The sequence below is a fragment of the Sceloporus occidentalis genome, unplaced genomic scaffold (genome assembly GCF_023333645.1).
Source record: "Sceloporus occidentalis isolate IW3139 unplaced genomic scaffold, rSceOcc1.0.p SCAF_30, whole genome shotgun sequence".
Lineage (NCBI taxonomy): Eukaryota > Metazoa > Chordata > Lepidosauria > Squamata > Phrynosomatidae > Sceloporus > Sceloporus occidentalis.
The window spans coordinates 7,724,431-7,745,297 of NW_028317010.1; the positions used below are offsets into that span (position 1 = coordinate 7,724,431).

A 20,867-nucleotide genomic window follows, 5' to 3' on the forward strand; every position below is an offset into this window, starting at 1 on the left:
TCCCCAAGCGGGTCGCCAACAACTTTGCATACAGCTTAATATCCGCGTTGATGAGGGATATGGGGCGATAGCTACTACAGCTAGCGGGATCCTTCCCCTCCTTATGTATGACGATGATTTTGGCCATTTGCATTTCTCGAGTCGGGGGCACTCCTGTAAGGAACAAGTTGAACATTGAGAGCAGACGAGGCAGTAACTGACGCTGGAATTTCTTATAATAAGAACCTGGAAGGCCATCAGGCCCTGGGGCTTTAGATGCCTTGAGGGAGGCAGTGGCGACACGAAGTTCCTCTTCGCTAAAGGGCTCGCCGAGTCGCTCCACCTGGGCCGTCGATAGCCTGGGCAAGGATACCGAGTCCAGAAAAGCGTGAAGATGAGTCGGGTCCCGGGCTGTAAGGGGAGCCTTCTTGCCATCATAGAGGGTTTGGTAAAAAGACGCAAATTGGTCCGCTATATCGCGAGGGTGGACCCAGCTTTTGGCATTCGCGTCAATAATCTTCGTGATATTTTGTGCCTTCCTCTGAGAGCGCAATCTCCTGGCCAGCATCGTGTCGGGTTTGTTGGCCTTTTCAAAGAATCGCTGTTTAGTGGTATTCAGCGAGTGCAATACGGCATCACTAAGGAGAAGGTTCAATTCCCCCTTTAGTTGGATCAATTCGCGCAGCGCAGCAGCATCCAAGGAGTCCTTGTGCTTCGCTTCCAAAGCTCTCACTTTGTTGGTAAGGGATGTGATAGCCTCTTGGCGCAGCTTCTTGCGACGTGCTTTGATATGTATAAAGGAGCCTCTAATATACGCTTTATGCGTCTGCCAAATCAAAAGCGGGTCCATGTCAGGTGTGTCGTTAAACGAAAAAAACTCATCCAGGTCGCCCGAAATCTCCTCCAGCACCGATGGGTCCGTAAGCAGAAACTCGTCCATCCTCCAGTGTTTGGGACCCGGGTGCCAATCAAATAGGCGATAGATGCATTCAACAGCTCCATGATCGGATCAGATAATAGGGTGAATCTTTGAGGAGCGGACCACATTAGCTTGATGCTGGGCCACAAACAGATAGTCAATTCTCGAGTAGGATTGGTGAGGATGTGAGAAAAAAGTATAGTCCAACGCCCGCGGGTTGAGGAGACGCCACACGTCAACTAATGCTGATGTCGTTGCAAAATCTTTGAGATGTTTAGAATTGAGTGGAGGGTGGGCCAGCAGAGCAGGGCCCCGTCTGTCTAAGTGTAGATCCCAGAGCATATTGAAGTCACCCCCAACAAATAGTTGATGATCTTTCAGAGGCAACAGGGAGTCCGCTAGGGCGGAGTAAAAAGAGGCCGCCGAAGGAGAAGGTGCATAAACGTTAAGAATTGCTACCGGTTTAGTGTGCAAGAGACCCGTGACAAGGAGGTATCTGCCCCATTTATCCTTCTTAGTCGAGTGGTGTTGAAAGCCAAGCGTCGTGTTGAGAAAAATGCTGACTCCGTTCTTCTTTTGTGAGGGGTGAGTGGCATGAAAGTGGGTACCAAAACGCTTACCCCAGTATTGGGGGAGGTGAGAGGAGCGTAGGTGAGTTTCCTGGAGGAGGACAATGTCGGCATGGAGTTTGTGATAGTAGGTCATCGCCAGTCTCCGTTTCTGGGGAGCGTTGAGCCCCTTGACGTTGTGGGAAACAATCTTCACATCACCAGACATTTAACCCGGTGGGGAGAAAGCTGAGAAAGGCCGCCTGGAGACGAGAGAAAAAAAAAAAAAAAAAAAAAAAAAAAGGAGGGTGAGAGGGAAGGAGGGGGGGAAAAGAGGAAAGCAAAAGAAACAGAAAAAGAAAGAAAGAGTAGAACAGAGAGCATACAGCACAAAACATGATGCATATAACGGTATAGTGTGCACGGCTGCACATAACAGAACAACCCGGCTAGCAACCTCCGAGATATCGGCGGGAGCAGAGGTTTAGCGCCAGACTGTGTGAAGACCAACATCGGTCTTAAAGGGGAACAAGCGGCACGCTCAACCTCAATGGCCTCCATGGCCCTCAATAACGTGATGCTACCTCTAGGCAGGGAAGTGTAGGTGTGTGCCAGAGGAAGACACACTTATGTACGAACGCCGAAAACAAATGCCGATAAATGCCGATAAATGCCGATAAACGCCGATAAATCATAAAATAGAAGAACGGTAAATAATAAAAAACGCGATATCCCGAAAAAGAAACAATAAGCTACGGTGATCCGGAGCAGGCCCCTATATCTAAGCCACCCAGATGGGACCTAGTAGGCATAGCGACACGGTAGGGGCTGCCCGCCACAGCACAGCGAACGGAGTCCGCGGAGTCCGCAACCCCCCAATACCCCAAAGGATACCGAGCTGGTAGTGAGTCCTGAAGCGTGACGGGTCTCCCCGAAGTGGACGAAGCACCGAAGCGACGAGCAGGCTGGAGAGCCCGTCTGCGGCGGGGGCTGTCGAAGAGCGAGACGGCGCCAGAAGTGTGGAGGCACTACAGCCAGGTGGTCGAGCCCAGGGTGGGCAGGTCAGCAGGAGAGCCGGAGCGGTGCGATGTGGCATCTCGAGGGCCGAAGTCTAGAGAGATCCCAGCCTACGGAGCTGCTCGGGAGGAACTCGGGACGTCCGTCCAGTCGTCCGGCGGGGTGGGTCCGCGGTCCTGGCGACTTCGTTTGCGGCTCGATGTTAAGGGGGGAAGACCCAGAGCAAGAATGAACTCCACGGCCTCCGACGGGGACCTAAGGAGAAAGCTGGTACCCTCCTTAAGGACCTGGAGCGCGAAAGGGAATCTCCATCTATATGGCACATCGTGGGAGCGCAGGTGAACCGTAACAGGCTGGAGAGCCTTGCGCCGTTGGAGTGTCCTGGGCGATAGATCCGCATAAAGTTGGAGAGCAACATTGTCGAGACGCACCTGTGCAGTTCTAGCTGCCTTCATGATGTCCTCCTTGAGTGCGTAGTCGAGTAGTTTAACAATAATGTCCCTGGGATTGTCAGTCGTCTTGGGTTTAGGCCGCAACGTTCTATGGATCCTGTCCACTGCAACTTCTGACGGTGGGACATCAGGTAAGAGCTGTAGGAGAATCCTGCGCAGCACCTCATCGGCGTCTTGGTACGTCTCCGGAACGCCCCGTATCCGAAAATTAGCCCTCCGGGACCTATTCTCCAGGTCCTCCTGGGCATCATGAAGCGCATCAATTTCGAGGCAAAGAGCAGCCACCTCCGTCTCCAGCACGTGTTGTCCCCGCCTCAGGTCAGTATGGGTGCGCTCCAGTACATCCGTGCGGGAACCAATTGCTGTGATTTCATGCGTCAGTTGGCGCAATTCGGCGTGGATGTGTTCCATCAGGTCCTTCTTGACCGATAAGACCAAATCTTTAAGTTCCTCCACGTCTCGCTTAGTGCAGGAAACCGAAGCGTCGTCCGCGGTTAGGCCCGACGCCGCCATCATGGGAAGCGCGGGAGCTGCGGCCTCAGGCGTCTTCTTCTGGAAGATAGCTGGCACTGTCTTCCTCTTCGGCAACTTGCGAGAGCCCCCAGTCATGCCGGGCGTCTCGGCTGTCACGTAGCGAGCAAAAAATCGAGGTAAGTAGCCTTTAGCAGTGCAAATTATAGGGCTTCGTGGAGGAGCAGGTTCACTGCACGTCCATCTTGGAGTTCGGCCGGCCACGCCCCTTTTTATTTTTTTTTTAAAACACTACACTACACACACAACACAAAATTTGAAATGGATCCTCCTTTTGGGACTAAGGAGGGACAAGCTCCATCTTCCACCACCACCACCACCAGCACCAGTTCTAAGATGCAGCCTTTGCGTCAGTCTAGTCAGCCAAGTAGGCCAAGCTCTTGCTTATCATTTGGGGAAGCATTGCTTGAAGGATCATCAAGTAAAGGAAAGGCACCAAAAGCAGGCAGTAGTAATGTGGCTAGGCCCACAAGCTCTATGTTTTTTTACGGAAAGCCTAAAGCACCAGAAGCACGTTCAAAGTTAAAGGGTAGCACAACTAGTACTTCTACTAGCCCAGTGAGTAAAAAGAAGCCCCAAGCAGCATCTTCCCCATCCACAAGCAGCATGCAAGGTACCAAGCAGAGCCAAATTAGCAGCAAGACTCAGAGGGGTCCCAAACCAAAGCGATCTCATTCCTTCGTAGGGAAAACCACCACCACCACCACCCCCACCACCCCCACCTCTACCGCCTCTACCACCACTAGTGCTGCGCCTACTGTTCCCACCGGTACCGCCACGCCATGTCCTCCTAGTACCTCTAGCAAGCCACCAAGTCCTTACAATATTTTTGTAAAGACTGTTAGAGAGAGGGCTACACATAGTGGAACTCCACCTAGCGAGGTAGCAGAGGAGCCTGAGACTGAGAGGCCAAGTGCAGAGTCTGTTCTTCCTGCTCGCACTACTACTAGTCACGAGTCTCACGCAGGAATTCCATTCGATCTGGCTAATGAAGAACTAGACTATGAGCCAGAGGAAGTAGAGGAGATGATTGCTCCCTGAGGAATCTGATTCCTGACCAGTGTCCAAATAACTAGTGCATAATTTTCCAATGAGCCTACACCTTCTCCGCTACGATCATCACCATCACCACCACCAGCAGCAGCAAAACCTACCAAATCTAAAGTTAAAGCAATTAGCAGTCCCACTATGGCCAGTACTGTTACCACCAGTCCCACCACCACTAGTTCTGCCTCTGTTCATCCACCCCGAGCAGTAGGAGCAGCACCCAAGGCACACTCCAAGGCTATGAAAATGTTGAAGAAGGGCGCTATGGAAAGTGCAAACATTGTGGAAAGCTAATAAGCAGAGGGAAAGTGTCTCGCCATTTTACCAGTGCTAGCATGAAGCATCACCTCAGCACTCAACACAACGCTGTGCTATTGGGGAAAGCTGCAGAAGTAAAACTTAGTGCAGGCAGCATAGCTGGTGACCGTGGAAAAACCCCAACAGCCGCTTCTGAGCCAATAGCAGCAGCAGCAGCAGCTAGTGCTGGCAGCCAGAGACCAAGGCAGGTTGGAGCACTGCATGTCCAGCCCACCCTGGAAAAATTTGTGGCATTCCACTCCAAGAGAACAATGCCCAAACAGCAGGCCAATAAAGTAACGCGACTTATTGGTCAGTTCATTGCTGTTGGAGGGGCATCCTTCTCTATGATCGAAGGGGAGCCTTTCAAACAATTGATGGCGGCTGTGGCCACAATATACAGTTCCGTCACGTTCCACTTTCAGCAGGAACATTGTCCCCTCATTGTATCGGTCCTGTGTTGCAGCAGTGAAAGAGGAGCTTTCCAAGGCTGCTGGTCAGTCTGTTCATTTCACAACAGATTTGTGGAGTGCACCTAGTGGGCAGCATGCCTTTCTTTCTTTGACAGCACACTGGTGGCAGCCCGGTGTGTCCAAGGAAGCTGCTGCAGCAGGCTACCGATCATTCCTTCTCCATGCAGAAGTGATGGATGAAAAATACACTTCCCAAAATATTCTGCATGCGATGAGGAAAATGTTTAGCCTTTGGGTGGGAGCAGAGGCAGGCACCAATATTGAAGTTGGTTTTGTGATAACTGACGGAGGTGCCAATATGGTGAAAGCGCTGCGAGATGGTCATATTGTTGGTGTGCGCTGTGCAGCCCACATCATCCATCTTGTAGTGAAGGCAGGAATGTCAGAAGGAACTAATGTGGCAGCAGTAGTTCTGTCCTGCTGCAGAAAGATCGCTGGGCACTTTCACCATAGTGTTAAGGCTAGCCAACTTTTGAGGGAAGAGCAAGAGAGGTCAGGTCTTCCCGTACACTGCCTACGTCACGATGACAGTACACGGTGGAACTCCACGTTAGACATGCTGGAGAGGATTTTGGAGCAGCAGAGGGCAATCCATAATCTTGCCTCAGAGCACAATACTGGGATTACATCTCCATTGAATAGGGAGGATTGGACAGTGATCGCCCAGCTAGTGGCAGTCCTTAAACCATTCAGGGATGCCACTGAAAATTTAAGATGCCAGTCTGGCCCAGGTAATCCCAGTGTTCTCCCATCTAGGCAGCAAGATGTATGTGTTCCTTGAAAACCGTGAGGCTGTTCAAGGTGGCACTCTACATCCTGACATAGCAGCCATAGTCAGGAAGCTGAAGGATCTGCTAAAAGTACACCTTCGCAAACGCATGGAAGAGAGTCCCGAAATGATGCTAACGTGCCTTTGCGATCCAAGAATTAAGGGAAAGCTAGCTTTGAAATTTAATGTTCTCAGTAGCTACCGGGAGCAATTGGTCAACAAGGTGCGTGACTGGCAGCGTAAAATGGGAATGCTGTCCGAGGAGGGAAAGGTGCAGGAGGAGGAAGAGATTATGTGGTCTGCAGCAGCATCAGCAGCAGTGCCACAAGCATCACAACAACACAGCTGAGTGGAGCAGCTGCGTTTTGGGAAGAGGCACTTGGGAGTATAGTTGGACCATCTGACAGAGCTAGCAGCAGAAAGGAGAGTAGTGCTGCTGAAATGGTCAAACTTTACCTCTGTGAAGTTCCTTCTGCACCTAATGTTGATCCTCTTAGCTACTGGGATGAAAAGAAGAGTGTGTGGCCTGCACTCTCATGGGTTGCGCAGCAGCTTCTATCATGTCCGCCAACCACTGTTCAAAGTGAGCGCGTGTTTTCTATGACTGGAAACATACTAAATCCACAGCGCTCACGCATGGCACCTCATCTGATGGAGCAGATTGCCTTTCTATATTCAATCTGCCCAAGTTGGGTTACCCAGCTCTTAGCTTGGAAAGTTAATTTTCTTTCTCTAATGTTTAAGGTAGTTTCTCCCTCTGGTTGCACGTGTTTGTGGTGTGGCAACGTCTGCTACCTCGGCCGGTGTAGCCAATTTACGCTAGGGCCTAGTGTCTGAGTTCTGGAAGTCCGCTCCCAAACGCCATGGACTGACAGACTTTGATGCTTTGCCCTGGGGTGAAACAGGTGAGCGGGTCGTCAATTGCCCACTCATTCGCCTTTCCCAAAGCTGCTGCTGCTGGTGGTTGTGGTGCCAGCGTCTCTTCTCTGCCAGTTCGCTTCCTGGCTAGTGTCATGCCTCAAATGTCCAAAATGTTCAAGGTAGTTTCTCCCCCTGGCTGCGTCTGTTTGCGGTATAGCAACGTCTGCTACCTCCGCCGGTGTAGCCAATTTACGCTAGGGCCTAGTGTCTGTGTTCTGGAAGTCTGCTCCCAAACTCCATGGACTGACAGACTTTCATGCTTTGCCCTGGGGTGAAACAGGTGAGCGAGCCGTCAATTGCCCACTCATTCGCCTTTCCCAATGCTGCTGCTGCTGCTAGTGGTGCCAGCGTCTCTTCAATGCCAGTTCCCTTCCTGGGTAGTGTCATGCCTCAAATGTCCCTAATGGTAAAGGCAGTTTCTCCCCCCTGGCTGCGTCTGTTTGTGGTGTGGCAACGCCTGCTAGCTCCGCTGCTGTAGCCAGCTTACGCTAGGGCCTTGTGTCTGAGTTCTGTAAGTCTGCTCCCAAACGCCAAGGACTGACAGTCTTTGGATGCTTTGCCCTGGGGTGAAACAGGTGAGCGGGTCGCCAATTGCCCACTCATTCGCCTTTCCCAATGCTGCTGCTGCTGCTGGTGGTGGTGCCAGCGTCTCTTTAATGCCAGTTCGCTTCCTGGCTAGAGTCATGCCCAAAATGTCCCTAATGGTAAGGGCAGTTTCTCCCCCCTGGCTGCGTCTGTTTGCGGTGTGGCAACGCCTGCTACCTCCGCCGGTGTACTAGCCAGCTTACGCTAGGGCCTTGTGCCTGAGCTCTGGAAGTCCGCTGCCAAACGTCTAGGACTGACAGTGTTTGGATGCTTTGCCCTGGAGTGAAACAGGTGAGTGGGTCGCCAATTGCCCACTCATTCGCCTTTCCCAATGCTGCTGCTGCTGGTGGTGCCAGCGTCTCTTCTTTGCCAGTTTGCTTCCTGGCTAGAGTCATGCCCAAAATGTCCCTAATGGTAAGGGTAGTTTCTCCCCCCTGGCTGCGTCTGTTTGCGACGTGGCGACGCCTGCTACCTCCGCCGGAGTAGCCAGCTTACGCTAGGGCCTTGTGTCTGAGTTCTGGAAGTCCGCTGCCAAACGTCTAGGACTGACAGTTGTTTGGATGCTTTGCCCTGGGGTGAAACAGGTGAGTGGGTCGCCAATTGCCCACTCATTCGCCTTTTCCATTTCCTTTTCCATTTCCATTTCATTTTTTTCCGTCTGATACACAACCTACCAAACATAACACACACAATAACACATATAACACAGTGACATAACATATAACACAGTGACATAACACATAACACACACACATGTACAATTCACAAATCACAAGGACCTTTCCTCCTGTTATTTGCCCTGGCCTTCACTTCTACACTCACTAGCATTAACGCTATAACTCACACTTCACCCTATAACATTTTTCCATCCACATAGCTGCCAACAGACCCAACTTTTTCCTGTCCCATCAAATGTAGCTAAACTAGGTATGCTAGTGCACAGGTATAGCTGGGTAGGGTAGCACTACAACATTAAATAAATATAATAAAGTAAATAATAATAAATATAACTTTAAAATAAAATTAAATAAACCCATTAAAATTAAAATTAAATTATTATTTAGACATAATACATCTTTAAGCAAAACAGTGCACTGCTAATAATCTTAAAAATAACCGTACATTAACATTAATGTGTGACTGTGTATGATAAAAAGGAGGCCAAGTTCCTTGGAGCATTTGTCTAGGTCATTTTGTGTACAGTACACCTCGGTATGTGTGTGCAACTCTATTGGTCGTTTCGGCAGGGGGCTCGCCTGCCATCAACGAATGAGGTGCATTCTGCAGTTCTGCAATTCATTTGTTGATGCCAGACCAGCCCCCTTCCGGCGACCAATAGAGTCGCACACACGTACCTTCACGGCGCGAACGCATCTGCTGCTGCTCCGATGTGTTCTTAACCCCGTATTAACCCCTGCTACGCAGCCGGGAGAAAACAAAGATGAAACGAGCACGAAGAATGTCCACGAATATTCGCCTGAAAAGAAGACAGGAACGGGCGAATATTCGCGGAATACAAAGTTTTTTTTTTCTTCCGAAGACGAGTACGAAGACGAACACGAAGAACCCCCTGGTGCCCAAGTCTACTAGGAACGCAAATGAAATGACCGGGCGTCTTCTTGCATATAGTAAATCAGTTGCATAGACGTATCATAAAGATCATCACTCGAAAGGATTATTGAGCATTAAAAAGTACAGAGTCACTTTAGCAAAAATTCATTTTAATATGAATGAGAAATGAAACATGAAACCCTGTGCTGTGACATAAGCACTCTTGTTCGAGTCATGACTCATGGAACGTCTGTGTTATGCAGTATGATGTCAGGTAGCATTGTGTTTTTTACAATAAGGCTGCTATCATACTGTTTTCGCCCCGAAACTAAATGGCACCTGAACAAAGATACCGTATTTGCTCGATTATAAGACGAGGTTTTTTTCAGAGCAAATGCTCTGAAAAATACCCCTCGTCTTATAATCGAGGTCGTCTTCTAATCAGACCTCGATTAGGTTGCCAGGCTGCTTACCGGTGCTTTGGTCGCGAGCAGCGTCTCTTCCTCTAGCAGTAGAACAGGAAGCTAGTAGAGTGTCACATAACTCTGCCTCCCCCCTCCTTCCTCTGGGGGCAGGGCCAGAGAAGTTGCTTGCACAGCCGGGCCCCTGCAGAAGTTCAGGTAAGGGGGTGGGGGAGGGTTTTTGAGCAAGTATGTGTGATTAATGGAATGAATGAGTATTTAAATGTTTGTGAATGAGCGTGTGTATGATAGCATGGATGTGTAAGGTGGGTGGTGGTGGTAGCATGGCATAGGGAGGCTGTACTCACACTCCTATCATCCCCAGGTTCCAGCATGTACTGGCTGCCTTGGCTTGATAGGAGTGTGATTGCTGTTAGCAGTTATATATATATATATATATATACCTCCAGAAATGCCTTTTAACCCCCTATATGCCACTCTGCCCCATGATATGCCTTTTAACCCCCTATATGCCACTCTGGCATATAGAGGGTTAAAAGGCACATCATGGGGCAGAGTGGCAAATAGGGGGCAGATTGGCAAATAAAAGGAAATAAAAAATATGTATATTTTTCTCAATCATAGCTTTTATTAGATATGAAAAAATTGTTTACATGCATTAATATTTACTAGTAAAATAGTCTTATATTCAGGCTTTTTGTTTTTTTCCTAAATTAATATTTAGATTTTGGGGGGTCGTCTTATAATCAGGGTCGTCTTATAATCGAGCAAATACGGTATTTAGTATTGGATTAGGATTGCATTAGACAGATGGATTATTCAGATATAATTTTAATTTTACTGACTGGGTCTAAAAATACTCTTTGATTTATATGTACTTTGTATATAACCCTGATTCACAGTACAATGTCCTCTGAATAATAAATATCCATCATTTGAAATTGCTCGGTGACCTTGATTTGAAGGTGATTTCACTGACATAATGCTTAGTCTGGAGGCTCAGAACGCTGGTTCATTAACATTAATGCTTTTATCTTTAGCCTTTATATAATAGGTGGAACAAGGTTTTTCTTTTTACTGACAAACTGGAAAACTGGGTTCGCTCTAATGTTGATTGCGCAACCCCTGTTGGCTTTATCTCATTCCATTTTGATGATGTGGAGGCTGTTTGAACAGATCGACCTGACAAAGTTAAGCACCTAACAGTAAGAACAGTAGCTACGCAAACTAAAGAATATTCTGTTTAAAGGGACAGACCGGTGATAATATACATGTCAACGCATATGATAGCTAAATTATTGTTTGCTCCTTATACTCAGCACCAGCCAGCTCCTGGTCTCCAATGTTCTGGGGCTCATACATGACCCCATCCCGCATGCGTGCACAGAAAACGCTCCCATTTATTTCAATAGGAGCACTTTCAATCCACCAGTGGTGGTGTGCTGCAGCTCTGGTGCTGTAGCTTCTCTAAAAGGTACGTGCTTCATTTTTACAGGTTAATGAATGCATATTAAAGTACACTATACCGTACATTTATGATTAGTGGGGCTATGAGACACTAGGCTGTCCCACTAACCTGAAAAGTCATCAATACAAACGGGTGACCCCGAAAACATTCATTTATTCGTAAGGCTAGAATCCAAATACCTAGAGTTTGCCTGGTCCCTAAAGCAGCACTTTTTATGGGCTCCGTGATGAAGGAACAATGCCTTGCTTTTAATGACATGTCTGCCGTTTTTGGACATGCTCCGCTTGGTTACTGCCTCTGCGCAGATTTCCAGGGCTACTAATCAACATTCAAAGTGAAATCATCTTCAGTTTAATGGTTCTCCGTTTCTATTCTTGTTCTTGAAGCACAAAACAAGCCATCAATGAAAAAGAAAATGTTTAATTGATCTCTACCATTTACATTTTAGGAATAAAACCCATACATTTTGTCTACGCGAATGTCCTTAGACCTTGTAGTTAACTAGAATACTTTACCAAATATTGCTTTCTTAAAAAATATTTCATTTGAAATTCAAAATTTCTTAAATCTAATATCAAGCCGTATTACCAACATTGTCAGCATATTAGGAATCCATAATATTTCATTTATCCCCGGGTCCGATGTAAAGTTGGAGTCTGTGCCGTTCTGGGACACAAATGCAGTTTAAGTCCTGTGGTGTACGGATGCAGCAGGAAAAGTCAGTTTCTATGGCAACAGTTAAAAACCTTGATTATTAGCTGTTTTTTTTAAACACAAATGTAAGGAAGGAGAAGGGCTGCTGGGGGTGTAATTATCTACCTTAAAGCAGTATGCTACAACATATTATTTTAAATTACTCGGGTTTTATAGACTTTTCATTGACTGAGCAGGCAGTTAATGCATTTAAATAATTTATACAAACAACGGAACACATCATAAAATGTTTTGGGTTTTTTTACTTGAATTTTGATTAGTTCTACAATTACAGTCTGTATACATCATCCAGGGAAAGAGAGACATCTATTGTCAGCCAGTTAAGCATTTTCACTTTTGTCTCAATAAGAAAGGAAATAACGCTGCTTATTTTTTTTCTTAGTGTACAATGAAATTTTTTGCCAAATAGGCCATTTTCATGGCCAACCAGTCAGCAATGGATTATTATCCTAGACTCCCCTTGGCAAACGGCTAATGGTACACTTGAGAGAAACTTTTGTCCAGGCAAGCCCAGCCCAGACATCCTCGCTCACTTGTGCCTTGAATGGATACAAAGCCCAGCAGAGGCGGAAACGTACATCTGGGGTTGTTGGCTCTCGTATGAAGTTAATTTGGCCACCATTTAGATTCTAGCCTGTCCATGTTGGTGGGACTAGTCTGGTAAACTGGGGATTTTGCCCCAGTAATAATTGTCATTCTCACAATCAGGTATTAGGTGGTCAGGTAGACTATTCAAGCCCTGCGTATTCTCAACTGAGCTACTCTATTTGTGTATGCAGGTTTATACCATGACTTGATCCTTACTGTATCCTATTTGTCATTATATGCAGTGTATTTTGGGGAATGTACATTAAAACCACCAACATCTTTTTTTTCCCGTTTGCCACTGTCAGTTTTGGAGAGTTTGTTAGAAATGTTAACTATACAAAAGCTGAGAAGAGGGAGAGCCATGAGCTGGATGAGGTAATGAAGCATGGGCGATAGGAAATGGCGCATGCCTGCGGCTTGTGTGATTCTCGGTGCTGTGAGTTGTGTTCATGTGTCCTTTTGGAGAGAGATGTGAGTTGTGCCCATCAGCTTTGTCACTTGCGCGAGTGCCGTAAGCACAGCAGGTACTTGAGTGAATGCACATCTCTGATTGAGTTGTGTGAATGCTGTAAGATACAAAAGCATCTCAGGCTAAAAATGTATTTTTTGGGATAGATATGCAAACCTCAAACAGTTGTGAAATGATGTTTTGTTATAGCTGTCCAAGCCCCTCTATAGGAGTTTGTAGATTCAGACCAACCCTCCACCCAATTGAATTTGACATCCCTGTTCTGGAACTTGGCCCCTTTAACTTTTCACGGCACAGACCAAAATTAGAAACTAATTGCTATTAATGCACCTGAGCCAAGAGAAACTTGTATAGAGATTGCACATTTAGAGTTTGGCATATAAAAACTATTGCAACATAAAACCGTGTGCAGTAAAGTCATTTAGCTTTGAATAAGTTTGTAATGTTTGAGCAACTTTCCCTGCCGAAACACAAACACCGAGGGGATTCTTTACAGCAACGCTGAGCCGCTTTCTCCATAGACTGAGTCAGGGGGTCCCAAAGCAAAGCATTGTATTTAAAGCTTTATTTATTGAAAATGAAATGTCTCTTCAGTGAGTTTTCAAATGTATTTTACACAGCCCCAATGAGTAAATATTTACAGATATTGTGCATACACATTTAAGTACTCTAACAATGCTGAAATGTTTCCAGCACAAGAAAAAACAGACAAAATTGACAAACATACAAAAAAAAAGAAAAAAAAAAAGGAAGAAACAAAAAAGGTGAATCACATCAGTAAGTCTGCATTGTCCAGCGTGAACCCTGATTGGAGGGTACGAGTTAGTTCTTAATTTGATTGGCTGGAAGGCTAGATTTGTCCAAGTCCTCAAAGTACGGATGTAGCAATGCTTTCCTGGCAGAAATCCTCTTTGCCGGATCGTATACAAGCATTTTCTGTCAAAATGCAAATAGCATTAAGATTAAAGTTACAATATTTTCAAGAGTGCCTTATCAATCATTACAAAAAAAAAAAATATTCATTGGTGCAGAGATTTACAGTATTGGTACTGGGGGGGTGGGGGGGTTTCAATCTATTTCTATGTGAAATGCTGCAAGGCTACCTATCACATTGTGTTATGGCTTAATTTACTACAACAGGCAGGTTACTGTTAGAGTAATGTAGAAATAGATCTACTCTCGCAAACGCACTCCGTACTGAACCCAAAAGATAACCCAGACCCATAGGCAGAGGTGGGGGTTTAGACTTGCATGGATACACCTTAAAGCTATGTAACTGTATGAGATATTATATACATATATACCGTATTGGCTCGGATAAAGGCCGCACCCTGAAAGTTAGGTGCTTTTTTAAAGAAAAAAAATTCTTAAAAAAAACCAAACACACAAAAAACACTTAGTGAAACAGATATGTTGCCACTCTGCCCGAGATGTGCTGCCACTCTGCCCCCAAGAGCCCCCCCCCCCCGGTGCAGATGCAGTACGCGTATTCAACTTCCGGTGCTGGCACTTCCGCCGTTGGAAGTGCCGGCAAGGAAGATTGTTGACGTACATCACGCAGACGTTTACCAGCTGCGGCGATGCAAGTGTTAACCTCTTGCTGCTGGCACGTCGTGCTTTAGCAGCGGAGGTTGTTTACGCGCCAGTGAACATCTGCACGATGGACAATTTCCCGTGCCGGCACTCCCCCCGTGGGAAGTGCTGGCAGGGGAGGCTGTCTGAGCGTATCAGAGAGTAGGATGCAGGTCCCCTGCACTGCTGCGGGCGATCTGCATCCTAACCCGGCGCCCGGAACTGCATGTCCCGGGGCGTCAGACCCCGAATATAGGCCGCACCCCCACTTTAAAGACTTAAAGTGGGGGGAAAAAATGCCGCCTATATTCGAGCCAATACGGTAATACACTAAAGCTTTTTGACATGGCAGAACAAAGGCTACCCATATTGTACACGTCCTATTCAAACTTGTCTGTGGAAAGCACACTCAACTACCAAGACGCCCAAATTCCCATTAGCCTTTTAGTTGCAGCGTAATATACTTTAATACTAATTTCATGAGATATCCATATTTCTTTCACAAGAACACAAGCTGTTCGACACAAACACTTGCCCACTGTACATGTGGCTGAGACCAACAGGGTAGCTAGAGACTAGTGGAAAAATAGAAAACAGCCAATCTAAGAATAAATCGTGGCAGAAAACTCAAAGCGCACCCCACATGGCGATCATTTTGCCATCAGGAACAAAGCAAAAACTGAAGCAGATATTGGACAGGTCTAAATAAATAATTTCTAGATATCAGAGAGTCTGCCTCTACTCACAGATAGCAAGTCAAGTCCGTCTTTATCAATGTTTTTCACACTAGCTGCCAAGTTTCCTCCTTTCCATTTTGGAAATGTATTCTTGTAGTCTTGCAAAGATTCAACCTCTGGCCAAACTTCATTATTGGGTGTCCCAAGGGCTCTAAAATATGTACAGATGAAGACAAAATTAAAGATTCCTTAAGTAAAACTATAAAATAAAAAAAAAATTAAAGTAAAACAGAAATATATATACACCCATATATACACACAGACATTTGGTTTTGGTTCTATTAACAGTTTAAGTATTTAAAGCAGTATATACATTGAGCGTGAGTGCACATGAAGGAGCTGTTCACGAAGTTAGTTGCTGGTACATCGGCTAGCTTACTCCGGACAGAACCATAATCAGAAAACGAAGATCAGGTTCCAGAATTTGGCACACAGTTATATCCCAACATGCAAACCTGAATATTCTGAAGAGCTGGTCGATTTCAGAGTCTCCGTGAAAGAGTGGCTTCTTCGTGGCAATCTCTGCAAATATAGTGCCTATGCTCCACACGTCGACGGGAGTGGAATATCGCACGGATCCCAGGAGCACTTCTGGTGCCCTGTACCATAGTGTCACAACCTACAGCAATAATATTTATTAAATATAACGTGGGAGAGAAAAAAAAAAAGAAAAAAGACAAAACATTTTTGCTAACTGGTTTAGCTGCGAATAAGAATGGTAGCTGCACACAGTGCTTTTCAACCATATTAATAAAAAATAAAAAAAATTGTATAAGATTCGTCACTCCTTGCATTCTAGAGCACAAAGCCATACATTTCAACAAGGTTTTTTTTTTCCCCCCACAATGAGATGCTTTTGTCATTACAGGTCAGCACAAACACAAACCACCATGTTTACCTCGTGTGTGTAGACGCGGACAGGGATCCCAAAGGCTCGAGCCAGGCCAAAATCTGCCAGTTTGATTACTCCTTTACTGTCTATTAACAAATTTTGGGGCTTCAGATCTCTGTGTAAAACTCTTCTTGCGTGGCAAAATACAATTCCTTGTAAGATCTGGTACAAGTAACTCTGCAGAAAAAAAGATAACGGTAAGATTCTATGGTTGCTGTACAATTCCCATAGGACTAAAGTTACCCTTTCTAATGACCGTCCTTACCTTAACAAGCATTGCATCAAGATACTGCCCACTGGGGATTGAATCCAAATACTTCTTAAGATCCATGGAAAGAAACTCGAAAATGAGGTACAGTCTGGAATCTTGCATTAAGACATCTAGCAGGCTGTGAAGGGGAATAAATGAAAATAAAGAGATTGTTTAAATAAGGAGCAGTGTTTTTATTTTGACATGGCCTGCGTAAATTGTTGGCGCTATATAAATAAGATATTTAATCACCAGCTCCTGTACCATCAGAAAACAGCGAAGACCAATCGGCAGCTACCTTAAAGATCTTAATCGCACAAAATACCTTGAGCATAATTTTCTTGTGTAAAAAGGGATTTAATGGCCCTTCTAGGTAAAATAATCCAGATACAGAAATTAGCGTTTTATTTGCACAATAAAATTTCAGCTTGAAGGTTGTTCTCAGATTCAAGCCTGCTTACCGGTGCACATGGTCAGTATACCAACTACGGCTCAGCTCGCTTTCCTGCTGGACGGGAGCAAACGGACAGCAGAGAGGGTAGTATGACGCAACACCAGACTGTCATTTTAAGATTTTATATGTATGAAAATATGCATGATTCATTGGTGGAGCTGTAAGAAACCACCAAATCTAGACTCAGTAGTGTTTCATAAACCGGGAGAGTTCCTGTTATAAATTGTAGTTGTACCTGGGTTTGGTGGCCTCTCACATTAATTTTCACTCCAGTTAGATGGTATAAAAATCATCAGTAAAATATTTTAACTTTTCTGAAGAGTAAGGCAATTACCGTATTTGCCCGAATATAGGCTTAGAAATCTTTAAAGTGAGGGTGTGGCCTATAATCTGGGTTTAGCGCAGGGATGCACAATTCGTATCGCCCAACACCCAGGACACAGTTCCGGGCAGGTTTTTTCTTGTTTCATTTAGCCCTGCTGCGTGTAAGCATCCAGATCCCCCCGCAGCGCTGCAGGGGACCTGGATCCTCCTCTCTGCCAGCCATGGATGGGGCAGAGGGGAATATCCATAAGTAAGGTGCATTATGAATCAAGGGGGGACCTTAACATGGCTATTTGTTTTCCAAATTTCTGTTTCTATATAACCTATGCCGACTAACTGCATAATAGATACCAAAAAATGTTAATACAGATTCCTGTGCATTAGGTAAAATACTGTTTTACTATTCAACTGTGTATTTTTCTTTAATATAGCACCAAATTTTAAGTGTGCAGCTTATAATTGAGCCAATACGGTAATTGTGGCAGGTTGTTTATACTACATATGAACGAATACTAGGAATGAGACAAAAGATGCAATCCTCAACCAAAATGGCCATACAGTTGTGCATCAGCAGTCACCTTGCATAAAAGGCAACAAGGACACAGACAGACACGCAGAAAAGGTACGACTGCTAAAGGGGGGGGGGGGGGAGAAAAAAAGTCTGCAGCCTATACATACCACACTATATTTGGGTGTTGAAGCTCTTTTAGAAGGGAAATTTCTCTGATTGCTGTACTTGGCACTCCTTCCTCTTCATTTTCCAGTCGGATTTTCTTCATGGCAACAACCTGACCTGTAGCTTTATGCCGACCTTTATACACTACACCATAGGTGCCTGAAAACAAAACAAGAAAATTTAGAATACAGCCAAATCAAAGCCTGAAAGATGGCAGTAACAAGTAATGTTTGTCAGAATCAACTTTTTCAAATGTGGGGGGGAGGCACTGAGCTTAGAATTCTCTCATGGCACATAATAGGCAAACAGAGCATTAGTTTCTCTCTCAATATATACCATGCATTAATATTTTCTTCTTAGTACAGTCGTAATAAGATCATTTTGTTTCCAACAAATTCTAAGCTTAGCAGACGTATAGGCATTTTTTGATACCACTCAAGCCACAGACACACGCTTACCTTCTCCAATTTTTTCTATTTTAGCATACTCATCCATGATTGTGGATACTTTGGTACGTACCTAGAGTGAAAAAAAGGGTTAAAAGTGTGTACACTTAAAGTAGCAGAAAAATGAACACAAAAAAGACTGAAGCAAGTATTCCAGGTGCGATAGTCTACTTGAACCAAACACAAAGACTTCTATTGAAATCTGCGAGGCTCTTCCTGTTATGCACAGAAATATCTGGTGCAAACGCGTGTGGGGTCTCATTACATTAAATTAACGGGGGGCTTTATGCGGAATGTATACTCCAGCCCTAATGTCTGAGGGTAACCTTAACTGTCTGAGTTTTGACTCTGTTATACCGACATGTCATTTCCTAGCAGGTTCCAATGATAAGTGAACATATTGATTCACTAAGAACCCAGTCTAACAACCGTTGGACCATAAAGTAAGGAGCTCCAAATCTTCCCGATCACCGGTATAGGAAACTAAGTGGCTTGTTATTCCGTTGTAACCAGGAGAATCAGTAACCATACCCATTGCAGACAGACTAGGTCACCAGCTAGGGAAGGAATTATGCAGTTTTAGCTTAACCATGTGAGCAAGTTAAAAACTGCATGCGTATTAAGTAGATGGGGATTAATGCTACAAGGGTTCCCTTTTTGCTTGGACATCCAAGTAAAAAATATAACCTGCACAATTAAGTAGATTACCCGGAGCATGGGGCGCACCGGTAAAAAAAAATAAAAGCCTGGACATAAGTAGTTTTCATAAATGATCTTTAAATATTTAAATGAGGCAAATTGTGTATTTTAGATAATCCAATATATTTTAACGAAGTCTAGTATCATTCTCTATAATGTGGCTCATTCTGACACCTGTCATCGAGCAGCACATACTTTCATGTTCACCTAAAGCACTTCCCCTTTCCCAATGGGTTCAGAGATGAATCCAGTGGTGCCACTTGCCTTCTGGATAGATCAGGGGGCAAATGGGGTGGGACACTGGGCACCTGCAGTAGGTCGCAACACAGTAACCAGAGCATGTGCAGATTTCTTTACTTAAAGAAATCCTTCAATACGGACATGACCGCTGATCTTTCAAACAAACTAGTGATTCATCTACATGGATGGCTGCCAAAAGCTAGCAAGGAAGTCTTTTGGTTTCAGGATGCCATCAACTTTCATGATTTTCAAAGAACCTGGCGGAATATACATACTGATCCCCATTCCCTACCCTATTACACCATAGCCAGCTACAGTAAGTAGGGTCTTTAACAGCCGGACAGCCATAGCCACATCCCTACCGAGAACAGCTTCTGATGACAGAGGTGGGAGACTCTAGCCTATAGAACAGAACAGCCACATAGAATATTAAGGGGGGGGTAATGGCATTAACATAACAAAGAACCAGAACATTATAGGAACCATGGGCTACCTGAGGCCTGGAATTTGCCCTGTGACGTCTGTAGGCATTTAGAAATATTAAAGGTTATAGATCGAGTTAATTGATACACAATACACTTTACGACTTGGAATAAAAGGCTGGATTTCCAATCTATTGCCAGGTATATGAGATCCAGGCTTCTACGATGCACAAGCACCCAACGGGCCATGTGCAGCCTACACACAATACAACGCAATTAATTACAAAAAAACCCGCACATAAATCATGTGAGATACGCGCTGCATAAACTAACACAACATCCACACCTCTTGAGAACACAAAATACAGCTCAACACATTTAGAATCTCAGCAAAGCGACATTACCCCGGAGAATGGACTCCTTCTGCTGGGATAGCAGTTCCGAATGATGCGATTTCAAACCAGCCGCGCAAAGCTGGCAGCTACCACCCAATCAAAGCCGACGTAGACTTTCAAAGGGGCCAATGAACGGCGAGCAGTGATGACGGCGCGAAACAACCAGGAAAGGGCGGTGGGAGGAAAAGACTACGGGCGGCCGCCTACAGAAAATGGGATGTTTTGTTGATCTATGGGTTATGGACACGATCTTAATTACGTATGGTCGGGAACTTTGCAAAAACAAAATACAACAAAAATAAACAATAACTTCGTAAATGTAAAGGAAGATTTATGAAGGTGCAAATATAGCCAAATATATTTCTGTAACAAAGTTTATAGGGCAATCATTCCTGTCCCTGTTCGTATACTCTTGCATGTAAAGGGACACTCCTTACTTTCTCTTTGTGTAAGTCAAATTGTTATGTTATGCCCTACTTGGTATGTCCTGTTTAGCCATTGTACAGCGCTGCAGAATATGATGGTGCTATATAAAGCAACAAATAATATTGATAAATGACTGGACCAGAGAGATAGATGCTGTTTTAAGTGAGGCTGTGGCTAGCCTTGTGAGGGGTGTGGTTAGCCATGCAATAGTATTAAATTGTATCGGGAGGTGAGTGGGTGTGGCTAAATGTCGCTGAACTGCCCTGGAGACCAGCAAAGCAGCACTTCACCAGGAGACTCTGGATCAGACCTGGAGAGCTCTGAGGTCGGGGGAATCCAATGCACATACCAGATGAGCATCAGTGGCATCAAGGATTTTAATGCAGCCCTGCAGAATATTTATTCCATATGCATTTTTATTGGAGCCGACCTAAAGACACAAACCTTATGGCACCATAATAAAAATCTCCCCCGATATAACATGCAATCGAGTGGATATGGGCAACTAGCCGAGAGCAGCAAAGCAAAAACCCAGACAGGGTGTGCGTTGTATCTCCATGACAAGAGAAACTAAATGACTCCTG

The 20,867-nt window shown here is 45.2% G+C and overlaps 1 protein-coding gene across 1 annotated transcript; it reads right to left on the minus strand.

Annotated features, from left to right (window-relative positions):
- Positions 1 to 13,572: 13,572 nt before the first annotated feature.
- On the minus strand, positions 13,573 to 18,150 carry LOC149299003 (cyclin-dependent kinase 1-A). The gene is made up of 7 exons (XM_089486877.1): positions 18,114 to 18,150; positions 17,658 to 17,814; positions 16,217 to 16,340; positions 15,958 to 16,128; positions 15,515 to 15,678; positions 15,069 to 15,210; positions 13,573 to 13,686 (listed from the first exon to the last, which is right to left on the minus strand). The coding sequence occupies exons 1-7, from the start codon at positions 18,148 to 18,150 to the stop codon at positions 13,573 to 13,575; spliced, it is 909 nt and encodes a 302-aa protein (XP_089343003.1).
- Between the last annotated feature and the right edge of the window lie 2,717 nt (positions 18,151 to 20,867).

Coding starts and splice junctions, on each gene's coding strand:
- LOC149299003 (XM_089486877.1), bottom strand. CDS start 18,150: ATGGATGAGTATGCTAAAATAGAAAAAATTGGAGAAG. Junction 16,129..16,216: donor TTGATGCAATGCTTGTTAAG/GTAAGGACGGTC, acceptor TTTTTTCTGCAG/AGTTACTTGTACCAGATCTT. Junction 15,211..15,514: donor CAGCTCTTCAGAATATTCAG/GTTTGCATGTTG, acceptor TACATATTTTAG/AGCCCTTGGGACACCCAATA.